The following is a 16667-nucleotide window of genomic DNA, read 5'->3' as shown; positions in this document are numbered from 1 at the left end:
TCTGGAAAATGGGGGTCGAAACCATTCATTCAATAGTATTTATTGAGCGCTTACTATGTGCAAAGCACCATACTAGCTGCTTGGAATGTACAATTCGGCAACAGAGACAATCCCTGCCCAATGACGGGCTCACAGTCTAAACAAGGGAGACAGACAGCAAAGCAAAACAGAACAACAAAAAAAAAGACAACATCATCAAGATAAATAGAATCAAGGGGATGTACACCTCATTAACAGAATAAATAGGGTAATAAATAATATATACAAATGAGCACAGTGCTGAGGGGAAGGGAAGGGGGAAGAGCAGCGGGTGCGGGGGAGGGAAGGGAACGGGGAGCAGAGGGAAAGGGGGGCTCAGTCTGGGAAGGCCTCCTGGATGAGTCCCATGTGGGTCAGGGACTGTGTCCAACCCTATTTTCTTGTGTCCACCCCGAACAGTGACTGGCACATAGTAAGCACTTAAAAAATATCGTAATTATTATTTGTCAATCATTGGTATTTACTGAGTGCTTATTGTGTGCAAGGAACTGTATTTTGTGCTTGGGAGAGGACAGTATAGCAGAGTTGGTAGACATGTGCCTTGTCCAGAAGAGCTTACAGTCTCTCAGTCAATCAATTAATGGCATTTAGTGAGTGTGCTTTTTTTTTAATGTTATTTGTTAAGCAGTTACTATGTGTCACGCAATGTTCCCAGCTCTGGGATAGGTACAAGTTAATTAGTTCAAACACAGTCTCTGACCTACCTGGGGCTCATGGTCTTCCCCCCCTCTAGACCATAAACTCGCTGTGGGCAGGGAATGTCTGTTATATTGTTGTTTGTGCTCTCCCAAGCGTTTAGTAATAATAATGATCATTCATTCATTCAGTAGTATTTATTGAGCGCTTACTATGTGCAGAGCACTGTACTAAGTGCTTGGAATGTACAAATAGGTAACAGAGACAGTCCCTGCCCTTTGACGGACTTACAGTCTAATCGGGGGAGACGGACAGAAAAGAACAATAGCAATAAATAGAATCAAGGGGATGAACCTCTCATTAAAACAATAGCAAATAAATGGAATCAAGGCGATGTTCATTTCATTAACAAAATTAATAGGGTAATGAAAATATATACAGTTGAGCGGACGAGTACAGTGCTGAGGGGATGGGACGGGAGAGGGGGAGGAGCAGAGGGAAAAAAGAGTTATTAATAATAATAATAATAATGATGTTGGTATTTGTTAAGCGCTTACTATGTGCTGAGCATTGTTCTAAAGTCTGGGGTAGTGCCCTGCACCCAGTAAACACTCACTAAATACAGTTAAGTAAGAGGGAGAACATGTACTGAATCCCTACTTTACAGCTGAAGAAACTGAGGCCCAGAGAAGTTAAACCCAAGTCATTCAGCGAGCGAGAGAGCCAGAATTAGAATCCAGGTCCTCTGGCTCCCAGGCCTGTGCTCTTTCTACTAGGCCCCACCGCTGCTCATTCCGATTATGCCGATTATACTGAAGTTTGTAAAATTGAAACCAATGAGGTCCTTTGAGCTCTTCAAGAAGACAGGGCTACATACCTTCAGAATGGAGATGGCCTCCATTCTCCTTGATCTTGGTTCCACGGAAGTGAAGGTGACCTCCGATATAATTAGTGATAAATGAACCTGTCTTTCCCAGCCTTCCTTCTATAGAGGGCAGGAAGGGGATGACATGCTTAACATTTAGCGTTGGTCTGCTGTGACTGATGATGAGAACAGGCAGGCAGACCCTCCCTCCCTTCAATCCTCTCTCCCTTCTTCCAACACTCCCCCGCCCAAATCCTCCCTGCCTCCCACCATTCTGTCTGGTAGCTTGTCTATTTTTCAGGTAGCCTCCTGCCTCCGTGCCTAGTGGGAGCTATTTCAGTTCCAAGAGAGTTTTTCTTTGACGGTATTTGTTAAGTGTTTACTCTGCCAGGCACTGTATTAAACGCTGGGGTAGATACAAGCTACTCAGGTTTTGGATATAAAAAAGTATTTGTTAAGCGCTTACTATGTGCAGAGCACTGTTCTAAGAGCTGGGGTAGACACAGGGGAATCAGGTTGTCCCATGTGGGGCTCGCGGTCTTAATCCCCATTTTACAGATGAGGTAACTGAGGCACAGAGAAGTGAAGTGACTTGCCCACAGTCCCACCGCTGACAAGTGGTGGAGCCGGGATTCGAACCCATGACCTCTGACTCCAAAGCCCGTGCTCTTTCCACTGAGCCACACTGCTTCTCTAGCCCGCAGTTTCAATCCTCCATTTTACGGGTGAGGAAATTGAGCCACTTGCCCAAGGTCACCACAGCAGACGAAGAGTCAGAACCGGGATCGGAACCCAGATCCCCCCGACTCCCGGCCTCGGGCTGTATCCCAGCAGCATTAAGCTTGAAACAGCATGGCCTAGTGGCAAGAGCCCGGGCTTGGGAGTCAGAGGCCGAGGGTCCTAATCCCGGCTCCGCCGCTCGTCTGCTGTGTGACCTTGGGCAAGTCGCTCCACTTCTCCGGGCCGCAGTGGTAATAAGGTATCATCCGTAAAATGGGGATTGAGACTGTGAGCCCCGTGTGGGACAGGGACTCTGTCCAACTTGATTTCCTTGTATCTACCCCAGTGCTTAGAGCAGTGCTTGGCCCAAAGTAAGCGTTTAACAAATACCACAATTATTATTATCCACTAGACCACCTTACTCTTCTCTAAGAGAGTAAAATGAAGAGGCTGAACCCCAGCCCTGTTTCTTCCTTCCTCTCTGACACTAGCCTGGGTCAGGGAGCTGTGGATTTGGCAAGCTGTTCAGTGTCCTTTTCCCCAACTCCCCTCCTGGGCTTGCCACCAGGTCATTAAACGAGGCAGTCCTGAATCAGCCCAGGAAGTGAATTTGGACCATAAAGCGGATTTGTAAGGCTGAATAATGAATTGGCCTTTCATCCTCTCCCCAGTTAAACAGCAATAACTGATGTCAGAGCACAAGAAAACATTGAACGCCGTCATTACGTGTGTGGTACTTTTCTCCCCCCACCGCTCCCCCGCCGAAGAAGAATCAGATTTCATTCTCCTTCAGGATGTAACCTATCTAAGAACCCCGGTGACAGAAGAGGCCCCATTTGCTTACTGTCGGCCTCGAGGCCTCGGTTCACACGTTGTTTTGGGACCGGGGCCATCTTTTGTTGGCTGCGGAAACTCCATCATTATCTTGGGCTTTAAAAGGTGGCTTTTAGCGTCCGGAGGGGCAGAGGAGAGGGAAAACTGCAAAGTGGTTCGGCCAAATGCATTTAGAAGAGGCTCATTTTTCAGGTTATCCAGTCCACTTCCTGTACAAGTCATGAGAATTGGATCCCACCGACAGCCCTCCTCGGGGACCTGGGGAAGTGTGAGCCCCCCCAACCCGGCCCCAGAAAGCTGCCGTTTCCCACAGCAATGTAAACTAAGAAGAATTACAGGGAATTAGGCCCAAAAGCCCCCGAAAACGGTCGGGCATGTGACGTCTCAGCTTGTTAAAGGCGGCGAATGTGTCTACCAACTCCGTTGTATTGTACTCTCCCGAGTGCTTAATATAGTCCTCTGCACACAATAATTGGTCAATAAATACCATCGATCCATTGATATAAATGATTATAGTTTCCAACTCCTGGGCATTGGTTCAAGCAGGCTGAGGCCAATGGAGGTTTTTTTTTTTTTTTGGTAGCTTTCAATACTTACTCAACGCAGAGATGTAGAAAGGTAACTCAGATGTTTCCAGCTGAAGCTAGAGAAGCCGTATGGCCTATTGGATAGAGCATGGCCCTGGGAGCCCGAAGGACCTGGGTTCTAATCCAGGCTCTGCCACGTGTCTGCTGTGTGACCTTGGGCAAGTCACTTTACTTCTCTGGGTCTCAGTTACCTCATCTTAAAGATGGGGATTAAGACTGCGAGCCCAATGTGGGACAACCTGATTACCTTGTATCTACCCCAGTGCTTGGGACATAGTAAGCCCTTAACATACACCATAATTATTGCTATTATTATTATTAGTTTTACTATGTCGTTTCAAAGCCCTGAGCCCCACTCTCTTCTGTAAAATGAAGCAATAATTTCCCCCATCGCTGTGAACCTGAATTATGGTCCATATAATAATGTTGGTAATAATGTTGGTATTTGTTAAGCGCTTACTATGTGCCGAGCACTGTTCTAAGCGCTGGGGTAGACATAGGGGAATCAGGTTGTCCCACGTGGGGCTCACAGTCTTAATCCCCATTTTACAGATGAGGGAACTGAGGCACAGAGAAGTTAAGTGACTTGCCCACAGTCACACAGCCGACAAGTGGCAGAGCTGGGATTCGAACTTATGAGCCCTGACTCCAAAGTCCGTGCTCTTTCCACTGAGCCACGCTGCTTCTCATATACAGAATTGTGATGTTCCTGGTGTCCGCAATGGCATCCGGCACGTCTGGAAGGTTCAAGCTTTCTTTTTTAGGCCTGGGGCCTTTTCTTGGTGGCGAGGAAGAGGGTCAGACAGGCCGGCCCTTATTCCAGAAGACCGTAGGGGAGTGGGAAGTGTTGATGGAGACCTTTTCTTCTCTGAATGAAAAATTGTTAATTTCAGATTGCCCCGGCAGAAGGTCCAGACGCCAGTGAGAGGATGGTCATCATCACGGGACCACCTGAAGCGCAGTTTAAGGTAAGAGCCCCGGGCGGCTGGCCCGCCTAAGACGGGGCACTGCAGAGCAACAGCTTCTTGGGATAGACGGAGGATTCGAATGAAAAGGCCCGGAAGCTTTCCCCTCAACAGATCGAGAGTGGAAGGTTAAAAATCGAGGGTTGAAATTCTGAAAGCGAGGGGTTTCTCTAGAGGAACCCAAGCCATGTTAATCCACAACCTCCTCCTCCCAAATTGCTGCAAGGACATATAGAGGCACATACAGCAGACCCTTATATCCTGGAGGGAAGAGGGGTCGTCCCCTCTGCCCTCCGATTCCCTCGTTGGCATGAGGTAGAAGAAGATAACACTCCCTTGGGCTATTGGAAGCAAGGAAACGCTCTTTATCATCATCAGTGTATTTATTGAGCGCTTACTGTGCGCAGAGCACTGTACTAAGCGTTTAGGAGAGTACAGTTCAGCGGAGTTGGCAGGTCTGTGCCCTGCCTGCGTGTTAGGTACAACCACGGCACGCTTTGACCAGATTGGAAACGTCTCCAATTAGGAATGTAAAAAGTTTAACAAGGACAGTCAGTGTTGCTATAACGTGCGCTTTTACTCTGCGTAAATGGAGCAATTAAAGAATATCCGTCCCGCAACCCAGTTCGAGATGGAATGTGACACGGTGTCACAAGAAACATTTGTAGTTTGACACCGGGTGAGTACCAGAGTGTGAGTTTTCTATAATACAGCGTTCTTAAGATGTAATCCCACAGTACAGGAGAATTGTAGTTTGGATAAGTCATGGCTATAGACTAACTCGCTGTGGGCAGTGAATGCATGTGTTATAGTGTACTGTCCCGAGCGCTTAGTACAGTGCTCTGTACACAGTATGCACTCAGTAAATATGACTGGCTGTGGCGGTTGGGATCTGAACCTCTGTCTCTCTTGCCACAGTATCCTACTGATTGTCTGTTGTTTCATCTTGTGTGTTTGTCGCTAACTCTTCGCCCATTTTAGTCTCATATTCTGAACCCCTTGGGGGTTAAAGACTGTGTCTAATTTTGTTTCCCAGGGCTTAGCACCGTGTTTTGCAGGGATTGTCTCCGTTGCTGAATTGTACTTTCCAAGAGCTTAGTACAGTGCTCTGCACACAGTAAATGTTCAATAAATACAATTGAAATGAATGAATGAATGCAACTGCTAGTTTAAATAGACATTTTGAGGAAATCATTGGTACTGATTGAGCGCTTACTGCCTACAGAGCACTGTATTAAGAGCTTGGGAGAGTACAGTGCAACAGAGGTGGTAGAAATTTTACAGTCTGAGGTGGGGGCCGGTGGTGGTGGTGGAGGGCACTTTACATGTAATGAATTGGTGCCTCCATAGGTTGGTCAACACAGTAGGAACAGCTCCTGCTATGTTTTTCCCTCCTTACCTCAAGTTCTTGCTAGATAGAAAATCGTTCCATCATATTCCCCCTTCCCCTCCCCTCAGCTGATCCCCCTTTCCATCTGCTCCCCCTCCCTTCCCCTCCTGACCCCACCCTCTGCTCCGTCCCCTTCCCCTCAGCACTGTGCTTATTTGTATATATTATTTATTACCCTATTTTGTTAATGAGGTGTCCATCCCCTTGACTCTGTCGTGATAATGTTGTCTTGTTTTTGTTTTGTTCTGCCGTCTGTCTCCCCCGATTAGACTGTAAGCCCGTCACTGGGCAAGGATTGTCTCTATCTGTTGCCAAATTGTACGTTCCAAGCGCTTAATACAGTGCTCTGCACATAGCGCTCAATAAATACTATTGAATGAATGAATAGGACCTCTTCCAAAGGATTTGGATTTAGTTAAGGACTGCCGAAAGGATCAGGGTCGGGAGACAGAGGGTCGATCGACACTCGGTGCCTATTCTCCCAACCGGTGGGAACATCTTTGAAGTCTCCCAGGGGAAACTGCGGTATGCCGAGGGCCGGGGAAGGGCTGAGATGGGCTCCGTCTCCAACACCTTCCGGAACGTTGGGTCATGTGTCAGTCAGTCAGTCGTATTTATTGGGCGCTTACTGTGTGCTAACCGCTTGGGAGAGTACGAGAGAGCGGAAGCATTCCCCGCCCACAGCCAGCTTACGGTCGAGCGGGGGAGACGGACGTTAATATAAATAGCTGTCGTCCTCGAGTCCCCCGGGACCCGGGTCGACGAGCCGGCTCTCCTGGCATTAGCGATTAGAGCACTCATTGGTCTGCCCTTGCTTCCCCAGGCCCAAGGGAGGATATTCGGAAAACTGAAAGAGGAGAACTTTTTTAACCCAAAAGAAGAAGTGAAGCTTGAAGCCCACATCAAGGTGCCTTCCTCAGCAGCCGGCCGCGTCATCGGCAAAGGTGGCAAAACGGTAAGTTCGCCTCGGGCTCCGTCCCGGGGTCCCCTCTCTCCCAAACCCATCGTTCGTTTCCCCAGACTTCTCCTGGGCCACCCCATCCCAGCTCTGCCGAGCAAGGAAAGGTCAGGGGCGAAAATACAACCGGGAGGAGGCGGGTTGAAGACAAACGGTGCGATGCCGCGTTCTGGAGGCGGCGGTGGCGAGACGAGCCCATCTCTTAATATCGGGGTTTGGCGGAAGATCCCCGGAGGCTTGATGCTCAATCATCTCTTCCTTCGGATTTCCCTTTCTCCCCTTTCACTCCTCTGTTGTGGAGGATTTGGGTCAGCAAGCATGGGCCAAGAAATAGAAAGCAGAAAGATATATAGTGGCACGTAACGGAGAGTTTATGTGCGCAGCACTGCACTGAGCACTTGGGAGAGTACGACACTGAAGAATTGGTAGTCACGATCCCCGCCCTCCAGTCGATAACCTAGCGGGGGACAGAGTTAGGGTTAGAATTGTCCTTCATCCTCAAAGGTGACACCACGGACGGCGAAATCAAGAAACCGAGGGAAACGGGAATACGGTTTGAACTCAAACGTCGTACATGTACACGTTATAGAAATATTAGCCGCAGTTTGGAGCCGTTCTTCAGCTCCTTGGTGGTTCATCTGTCCATGGGCTTCTCTCCTCCAGGTTCTGAAAGGTGGGGCTCCTCGGCGAGGAGCGGGAGCGTGGTGAAAGTGCCGAGGGGTGAACCTCAAAGGAAGCCCAAAGAGCGCCGGGGCGGGATGGGGGGGGGGGTCACAGACGAAAGAGAGCAATTGACAGCAGTAGGGTGGCCCTCCTCTCATTTTTTGTAGCCTTTTATTCCTCACCCCTTTCTCCGGTCCTTTCCCAGACCCCTCGGCAGCCTCCAAACCTGCTAAAGTTGAAAGGGTTGCCTTCTTCCCTTACAGGTGAACGAACTGCAAAACTTAACTAGTGCGGAAGTAATCGTGCCCCGTGACCAAACACCTGACGAAAACGAGGAAGTGATTGTTAAAATTATCGGGCACTTCTTTGCCAGCCAGGTAACTCAGCGTTTCATTGTTCTGATTCAGTCTTTACTCGCCTTCCCTCTCCCCCCGGCTGAACGTGAAAATAACAGCGATGGTATCTGTAATGCGCTTACTGTGCGGCAAGCGCTGTTCTAAGCGCTGGGGTAAATACAAGCTATTCAGGGTGGACACAGTCCCTGTCCCATGTGGGGCTCACAGTCTTAACCCCCATTTTACAGATGAGGTAACGGAGACATAGAGAAGTGAAGTGACTTACTCAAGGTCACACAGCAGACAAGTGGCAGAGCCAGAATTAGAACCCAGGTCCTTCTGACACCCAGGCCCGGGCTGTATCCACTAGGCCCGCTGTTCACATTGCCCGATAGATACTGGTAACTGACCCCTGAATTAGAACCCACTTGATGCAGATGAGGTTTTCTTTCTGAATATTTGTCGTGTTTGATAAATGAATTTTGGGACTCTTAAGACAGCTCTTTGGCAGAGCAGGAGAAAGGACAAAAGAAAAACGAAAAACTTTCTCAGAGCCAGAGCCAATAAACACTACTCTGTCCCGGGACTACTGTGTGACCATGGGCAAGTCACTTCACTGCGCTTTAGTTACCTCATCTGTAAAATGGGGATTAAGACTGTGAGCCAGCCCCATGTGGGACAACCTGATAAACTACCTCAGCACTTAGAACAGTGCTTGGCATGTAGTAAGCGCTTAAATACCACCACTGTAGAAGCAGCGTGGCTCAGTGGAAAGAGCCCGGGCTTGGGAGTCAGAGATCATGGATTCTAATCCCCGCTCTGCCGCTTGTCAGCTGTGTGACCTTGGGGAAGTCACTTCACTTCTCTGTGCCTCAGTTATCTGTAAAATGGGGATTAAGACTGTGAGCCCCACGTGGGACAACCTGATCATCTTGTATCACTCCCCAGCGCTTAGAACAGTGCTTTGCACAAATGCCATCGTCATCACTTGGCTACCTTTGACTCTTGATCTACCCCTCGCTCTTGGAAACGCTACCTTCCCTTGGGGTTTTCTCCCACCCCCTCCACATCTCTCTCTTCTCGGTCTCATTCTCTGAGTCGGTCACCTTTAATCCCCTCGTTGCGGGTGCCCCACAAGTCGTCTGTTCTGGGTCCTCTTCTCTTCCTGCCCTCTCTCGGTTACTTCGTCATCTTGCCCGGTTTCAGTTAATAGTAATAACGGGTATTTGTTAAGCGCTCACTATGTGCCAGGCACTGTACTGAGTGCTGGGATGGATATAAGCAAAGTGGGCTGGACACAGTCACCCAACTACTTTCCATCTCACCAGCCCCAACCTCTCTTCTGCTCCCACAGCTTGCATTTATTATTATTATTATGGTATTTGGTAAGTGCTTACTTTGTGCGAAGCACTGTTCTAAGTGCTAGGGGGGGATACAAGGTGATCAGCTTGTCCCATGTGGGGCTCACAGTCTTCATCCCCATTTTACAGATGAGGGAACTGAGGCACGGAGAAGTGAAGTGATTTGACCAAAGTCAGACGGCTGACAACATTTCTTTCCTCTTGGCTCCAGGAAGACTTGGTGGAAAGAGCCCGGGCTTGGGAGTCAGAGGACATGGATTAGAATCCCGGCTCCGCCACTTGTCTGCTGTGTGACCTCGGGCAAGTCACTTCACGTCTCTGGGCCTCAGTTACCTCATCTGTAAAAATGGAGCTTATTTAAGACTGTGAGCCTCACGTGGGACAACCTGATTACCTTGTTATCTGCCTCAGCGCTTAGAATAGTGCTTGGCACATAGTAAGCAATTAACAAATACCATCGTTATCACCCATCCACGCTCCACCCCACCCCTAAACCGAACTCCTCACTGTCTTTGAACCGTCACTTCACTGTCACTAACTCCTTCAGTGCTTTCTCCTCCCTGTTTCTCAGATCCACCCCCGTCGACTGCCTTCATCTTCCGGGTAGATCGCCCAATCCGTCTCCTCACTGGCCTCCCTGCCTCTGACCTCTTCCCCCCTTCGGTTTCTAATTCACGTCGGGCCCCAGGTCGTCGTCTTAAAACGTCAGTCAGCCCACATCTTTCCGCTCCTCAAAAGCTTTCAATGGCTACCCATTTCCCTCTGCATCAAGTATGGGCTTCAAGCGCTCCACCCATCAATCGATCAGTGGTATTTGAGTACTCACTGTACTAAGCGATGGGGAAAGAACCGGTTTTTTTCATACTATTTTACCTTCTTCACCTTCTGTTCTCCGGGCCTAGGAGTCAGAGGACCTGGGTTCTAATTTCAGCTCCGTCACTTGCCTGCTGTGTCATCTTGGGCAACTTCTTTGTGCTTCGGTTTCCTCATCTGTAAAATGGGGCTTCGGAACCCTCTCTATTACTTATTCGTTCATTCATTCAATCTTATTTATTGAACCCTGTGTGCAGAGCACTGTACTAAGCACTTAGAAAGTACAATTCAGCAACAGAGACAATCCCTGCCCAACAGGGAGCCAACTCTAGGCTCACAGTCTAGAAGGGGGAGACAGCAAAACAAAACAAGTACACAGGCATCAGTAGCGTCAATATAAATAAATAAAATTAGAGATAAAATTAAAAACAAGATATATTATGCCAGTCCTTTGATTAAGTCTGTCATTCAGCCCCCTTCTCCCCAACTCCCCAAGTGGGAGGGCAACATAATAGTTTCCGCCGTGATATCCACCTTCCAGGACAGGGATGCGCTCTTACACCGTCTGTAATTTTTCCCATCACCTGAGGACTTCCCAAACCTGTGTTCCTAGCGTGTGCACATTCATGTGGTAAAAATCCTCTGTGTATGAACATATGACACCCTCTTCACCTAACTAAGGGGCTCCACGGAGGCTTTGAGGTGAAGTCATTCCTGAGAACAAGACATGTGAATTAGACTTTCATGAGGTGGTCTCAAGTGTTACTTGGTTTTTCGCATCTTTAGCCAAAGCACTCGTTCCTCCTTTGTTTAGTGACGGCGCTGGCCTAGTGGATCGATAGAGCACGGGCTTGGGAGTCGGAAGGACCTGGGTTCTAATCCCAGCTCCGCCATTTGTCTGCTGGGTGACCTTGGGCAAATCACTTCACTTCCCTCTTAAATGGGCATTCAGAGCATGAGCCCCTTATGGGGACATTCATTCAATAGTATTTATTGAGCGCTTACTAGTGCAGAGCACTGTACTAAGCGCTTGGAATGGACAAATCGGCAACAGATAGAGACAGTCCCTGCCCTTTGACGGGCTTACAGTCTAATCGGGATTCGTGGATTGGGTCCGACCTGATTAGCTTGTATCTACCCCAGCGCTCAGAATATTGCCTGCCACATAGTAAGTGCCTAACAAATTACCATAAAAAAAAGTGTCAATTTTTTTAATGGAATTTATTAATAATAATGTGGGTATTTGTTAAGTGCTTACTATGTGCCGAGCACTGTTCTAAACGCTGGGGTAGATACAAGGTAATCAGGTTGTCCCACGTGGGCCTCACAGTCTAAATCCCCATTTTACAGATGAGGGAACTGAGGCTCAGAGAAGTTAAGTGACTTGCCCAAAGTCACACAGCTGATAAGTGGTGGAGCCGGGATTAGAACTCACGACCTCTGACTCCCAAGCCCTTGCTCTTTCCACTAAGCCACGCTGCTTCTCTATTTATTAAACACTTACTGTGTGCCAGGCACAGTACTAAGCACTGGGGGGTAGATCCAAGCTAAAATAAAATAAATGGTGGTATTTGTTAAGCGCTTACTATGTGCAAAGCACTGTTCTAAGCGCTGGGGGATACAAGTTGATCAGGTTGTCCCACGTGGGGCTCACAGCTTTAATCCCCATTTGACAGATGAGGGAACTGAGGCACAGAGAAGTTAAGTGACTTGCCCAAAGTCACACAGCTGGCAAGCGGCAGAGCCGGCATTCGAACCCATGACCTCTGACTCCCATGCCCAGGTTCTTTCCACTGTACCACGAACCAGTTTGGACACCTCTGTCCCTTTTGCCTTTCCTGACTCACTCCTTCAGAAGCCAGATTCCATTCTGCCCTAGCTCTTCCAAGCTTGAACCACCTAAACCTATTCGATTTCAGTACAGTGTTTTTGTTTGAGTTTTCATGGTTCTTGTTAAGTGCTTACTATGTGCCAGGCACTTCACTAAGGACTAGGGTAGATAAAAACTAGTGAGGTTGAGCACAGTCCACGTCCCACATGAGTCACTTCTCTTCTCCCTTACCTCATCTGTAAAATGGGGATTGAGACTGTGAGCCCCATGTAATAATAATAATGATGTTGCTGTTTAAGTGCTTACTATGTGCAGAGCACTGTTCTAAGCGCCGGGATAGATACGGGGTAATCAAGTTGTCCCACAGGAGGCTCACAGTCTTCATCCCCATTTTCCAGATGAGGTAACTGAGGCCCAGAGAAGTGAAGTGACTTGCCCACAGTCACACAGCTGATAGGTGACAGAGTGGGCATTCGAACCCATGACCTCTGGCTCCCAAGCCCGGGCTCTTTCCACTGAGCCACGTGTAGGACAGGGACTGGGTCCCATCCGCTTTGCTTGTATCCACCCCAGTGCTCAGTACAGTGTCTGGCACATAGAGGGTGCTTAACAAATACCACAGTTATTATTAATAATAATCTCCTTTTTCCAGATGAGAGGACTGAGGCATGGAAAAGTTAAGTGACTTGTCCGAGGTCAAGCAGCAGATGAGACGGGGCCGGGATTAGAACCCAGGTCCTCCCGACTCCCAGATTCATGCCCTATCGCCTAGGCCGCTCGGCTTCCCTACCTAAGGCTAAGTCAAATAACTCGGTTAATAGCGCAGAATAACCCCATCTTGGTCATTTACTCACGCCTTCTCGGTCACGCTGGCGCATTTGCAGAACTGCCTCCTCCTCAGAATTTCCATAGGATTCCCGTGGTCTCTTCCTCCACACCGTGGAAAGACGGGGCCGGGTTATTTGTCCGGCCCAGACGCCGCCCCCCCGCCGCGGCTTCACCACCTGCCTCGCCGCGCGTTAACCGCCCCGGCAAGAACCCGCAGGTCCAATCCACCCGTCTTCCTCTGCGTTACCGCTCCGCTTCTTCCTGTCTCCCTCTGCCCGCAGACCGCACAACGCAAGATCAGGGAAATTGTTCAGCAGGTGAAACAGCAGGAGCAGAAGCCCCCTCCTCAGGGAGCCCCCGCCTCCCAGCGCAGCAAGTGAGGTTTCCGGCGGCGTCGGCCGAGCAACAACGATGAATGTAGCCCTTCCAACACCTGACGGAACGAGACAAAACCAGAAAAAGACAGATCGGGGAGCAAACCAAAGACCATCCTGAGGCATAAGAACTCTCAGCCCAAGGCTGGGGCCCTGCAGAGGACTTGAAGTGCACAAGGCGGAAAGGGGCGGTGGGCGGCGAGGCGGGGGTGGGAGGGGGAAGGGGCGGGCGGGGGGCGGGGGGTGGGTCTGGGGCAAGCCCGTCTCTCACCCGGACCCCAGTCGGCCGTCAGCCGGCTCGCTCACCTGTCGTCGGGGCTTCTGCAGATCTCCCCGGCCCATCCCACCCCTCCGACACTCTATTCAACTCCCTCGACGCTATCCCTTTAGTTGGACTAACATAGGTGGACGTGTTCAAAACCAAGCAAAATTCACAACTCTCTGGGGAAAATAGTCTCTGTACATGTATGTACATATTAGGGGGGTGGGGGGGGAAAGATTTTTTTAAAATGTACGGTCTGCGGCATACTTGGAGTGCCTGCGGCGTTAATATATTTTAGAAATAATATATCAGTAACTCGACTAACTCCAATTTAAAAAAAAAAGTGTAATTTTTATTATTAATTTTTTATTTTTTTTATCGTTTTGTTTTTTTCTAGAGAAAGAAGGCTTTTGTAGACTTGAAAGAACAAAGCCATCCATTGGGAGATCTAACATGTGGTAGAAAGAAGATTTAGGAGCACCAGCACAAAATTCAGTGGGGTGGGGCGGGAGGGCCATGGCGATTTGGGGGTAGGGCTTTAGTCAGGTTGATACTAACTTCATGGTGCAGTTTTGGATCGCCTGTGTGTGCCAACAAAGGGATACCGTCTCTTTAGAAGAGGAATCTTGTTTCTCTTCATCTCTGTCCAGCTCACGTAATCCATTTCTCCTTGCTTCACAGGTTCCAAACTGGTTTTTGCACACTGCCGTATAATTCTCTCTTTCACTCACTCACTCACTCTCTCTCTCTCTCTCTCTCTCTCTCCACACCACCAGGCAAAGCAGTGCTCTGAGTAATACACCACCGAGAAGAAAAAAAAAACACAAAAAAAACCAGCCACAACTGCCACTTTGGTTATTTAAAAGGAAAAAAAAAAGTGAAAAAACTCCAATGGTACTTGTCCTAACCTTTTGGAAGAGGGGGGAAAAAAACGACCCTCCCAAAAAACCCAAACCCCACCTAAAGAGAGAACGTATTTTGTCTTTTTACATTTTTGTGTGTAGGGCGCTGCCATCGATATTAGGGGAAGTGATTTCTTTTTTTTCCCCCCTCTTTGTTTCGTGAGAGAGGAAAAAAAGAAAATAAATTTACATGAGGTTGTTGGCCAGGGCATGAAAATTGCGATTTTTTAAAAAGAAAAAAAAAACACAAAAAAACTACCTCAGGTGTTTTTGTACCTCAGCACCTTGCTCTTGTGTTTCCCTTTTAGAGATTTTGTATGCCTTGTAAAACTGATAGTTGGAGCATTTTTTTATTTTTTTAATAAAAATGAGTTGGAAAAAAAATAGACAAAGTCAGCTGGCAGCCGGGAGAAGGTGACGGTCCGAACGTTTGACGGCTATTCCGTATTGTCCTTCTGCTAGCTGAGAGCCAATGGCCTTTTTCGGATAAACCTTGAAAAAAGTATATATATATATATGTGTGTGTGTGTGTGTGTATATATATGCACACATATAAAAGGATAAAAAGAAAAACAGAGAGAGAAAGGATTGGAGAAGATGTCCTGAGTTTCGATAGGGTACACGCCATTAGGGTTTTCTACGCTAAAGGATGAACATGTACTGATTTATGTGAACATTACCATTGTACCAACCGACTGCAATATGCCAGTTTCCTCTACTGCAAACAGTGTTCTGTGAAAAAAAAAATATATCCAGCTAACAAGAGCCTGGCGTCACGATCTCTTATTTGAAAACACGGGTAGCGAGAAGCCGCCAGGTCAAGTGCAGGGGGGGAAGTGGGCGGGTCGGATGGTTTCTAGAAAGAACGAGCTCGTGTGCAGACTTGGAAACCATCGGGGAGCAGGGAGAGTGGCGGGAAATGATGGGAGGGGATCAACAGTCCCGACCTAAAGACGCAGAAACAAGAAATGGGTGAGCACGGGGCAGTTGGAACAGAAAACTCAACCCAGGGTGGCGTTGGGGAAGGCGGACGGGAGCAGAAAAACCTCCGGAAAGCCGACGCTCATCACAAAAGCTGGTCTAATGTTGAGAGTGAGGTAAAGGGAAAGGCGAGTGCTTGGTTGTCAGCTGTGTGGCTTTCTTCTGGAGTGGAGAGTGGGAGGGATGGCTCACTGGGTTTCTAATGCTGACCCAGGCTTTTTTTAAAAAAAAAACACCACGGTATTTAAGCACTTGGTGTCAGGCACTGTAATAAGCACTGGGGTAGATACAAGCTAATCGTGTCAGAGACGGTCCATGTCCCACATGGGGCTCATGGTCTTCATCCCATTTAACAGATAATAATGTTGGTATTTGTCCCGGCTCTGCCGCTTGTCAGCTGTGTGACTGTGGGCAAGTCACTCAACTTCTCTATGCCTCAGGTACCTCATGTGTAAAATGAGGATTAAGAGTGTGAGCCCCACGTGGGACAACCTGATTCCCCTGTGTCTACCCCAGCACTTAGAACACTGCTCTGCACATAGTAAGCGCTTAACACATACCGACATTATTATTATTATAATATAGGGCTCACCGTCTTCATCCCCATTTTACAGATGAGGTAATCGAGGCCCCCGAGAAGTGACTTGCCCAAGGTCACACAGCAGAGCCGGGGTAAGAAGCTTGATCCCCTTTTTGGGGTATATAATGGTATTTGTTAAGCACTTACTATGTACTAGGCACTGTACGAAGTACTGCGCTGGATACAAGCTGATTGAGTTGGTCACAGCCCCTGTCCTACCCGGGGGGGGGGGGGGCCCTCAAAGCCTTAATCCCCATTTTACAGATGAGGTAACTGAGGCCCTGAGAAGTGCCTTGATCAAGGTCACAGAGCAGACCAGGGGCAGAGTTGGGATTGGAACCCAGGTCCAGGCTCTATCCATTAGGCCGTGCTGCCTCTGTGGGTGACTGATTTAGCCAGGGAAGCGGGTCCAAAAGGTCCTTTCTCAACTCTGTGTGTGTGTGTGTATGTTTGCGGGGTGAGGAGGGAGGGAGGGGGAGCAGCAAACATGTCACGACTTGCTCCAGGGCATTCGTTCTCTAGTTCCAGATCCATCTGTGGGTTCTTGCTGAGTTGGGGGAAGAAGTGGGGGCACGGGGGAGGAGAGCGCGTGTGGCCGAATTGTACTTTGCAAGCACTTAGTTCAGTGCTCTGCACACAGTAAGTGCTCAGTAAATACGGATGAATGTGTGCGCACTATTCTACCGTTCCTGTATTGACAACTACAGAGCAGCTGAGCTGTACATAATGTTGGTATTTGTTAA

General features: G+C 48.5%; 1 protein-coding gene across 2 annotated transcripts in view; it reads left to right on the top strand.

Moving 5' to 3' along the window:
• IGF2BP2 (insulin like growth factor 2 mRNA binding protein 2) overlaps positions 1 to 13398 on the top strand; it is a 242465-nt gene extending 229067 nt beyond the window's left edge. For both annotated transcript variants that reach the window (XM_029071140.1, XM_029071130.1), the window contains 4 exons: positions 4575 to 4649; positions 6860 to 6991; positions 7921 to 8034; positions 13107 to 13398. In XM_029071140.1, the coding sequence (XP_028926973.1) occupies positions 4575 to 4649; positions 6860 to 6991; positions 7921 to 8034; positions 13107 to 13205 (420 nt within the window). In that variant the 3' untranslated portion in view covers positions 13206 to 13398. The remainder of the gene's footprint in view (positions 1 to 4574; positions 4650 to 6859; positions 6992 to 7920; positions 8035 to 13106) is intronic.
• Positions 13399 to 16667: the final 3269 nt, after the last annotated feature.

This window comes from Ornithorhynchus anatinus, chromosome 1, assembly GCF_004115215.2.
Source record: "Ornithorhynchus anatinus isolate Pmale09 chromosome 1, mOrnAna1.pri.v4, whole genome shotgun sequence".
Taxonomy (NCBI): domain Eukaryota; kingdom Metazoa; phylum Chordata; class Mammalia; order Monotremata; family Ornithorhynchidae; genus Ornithorhynchus; species Ornithorhynchus anatinus.
Note: the sequence above shows the minus strand (reverse complement) of the source record. Positions and strands in the feature narration are given on the sequence as shown.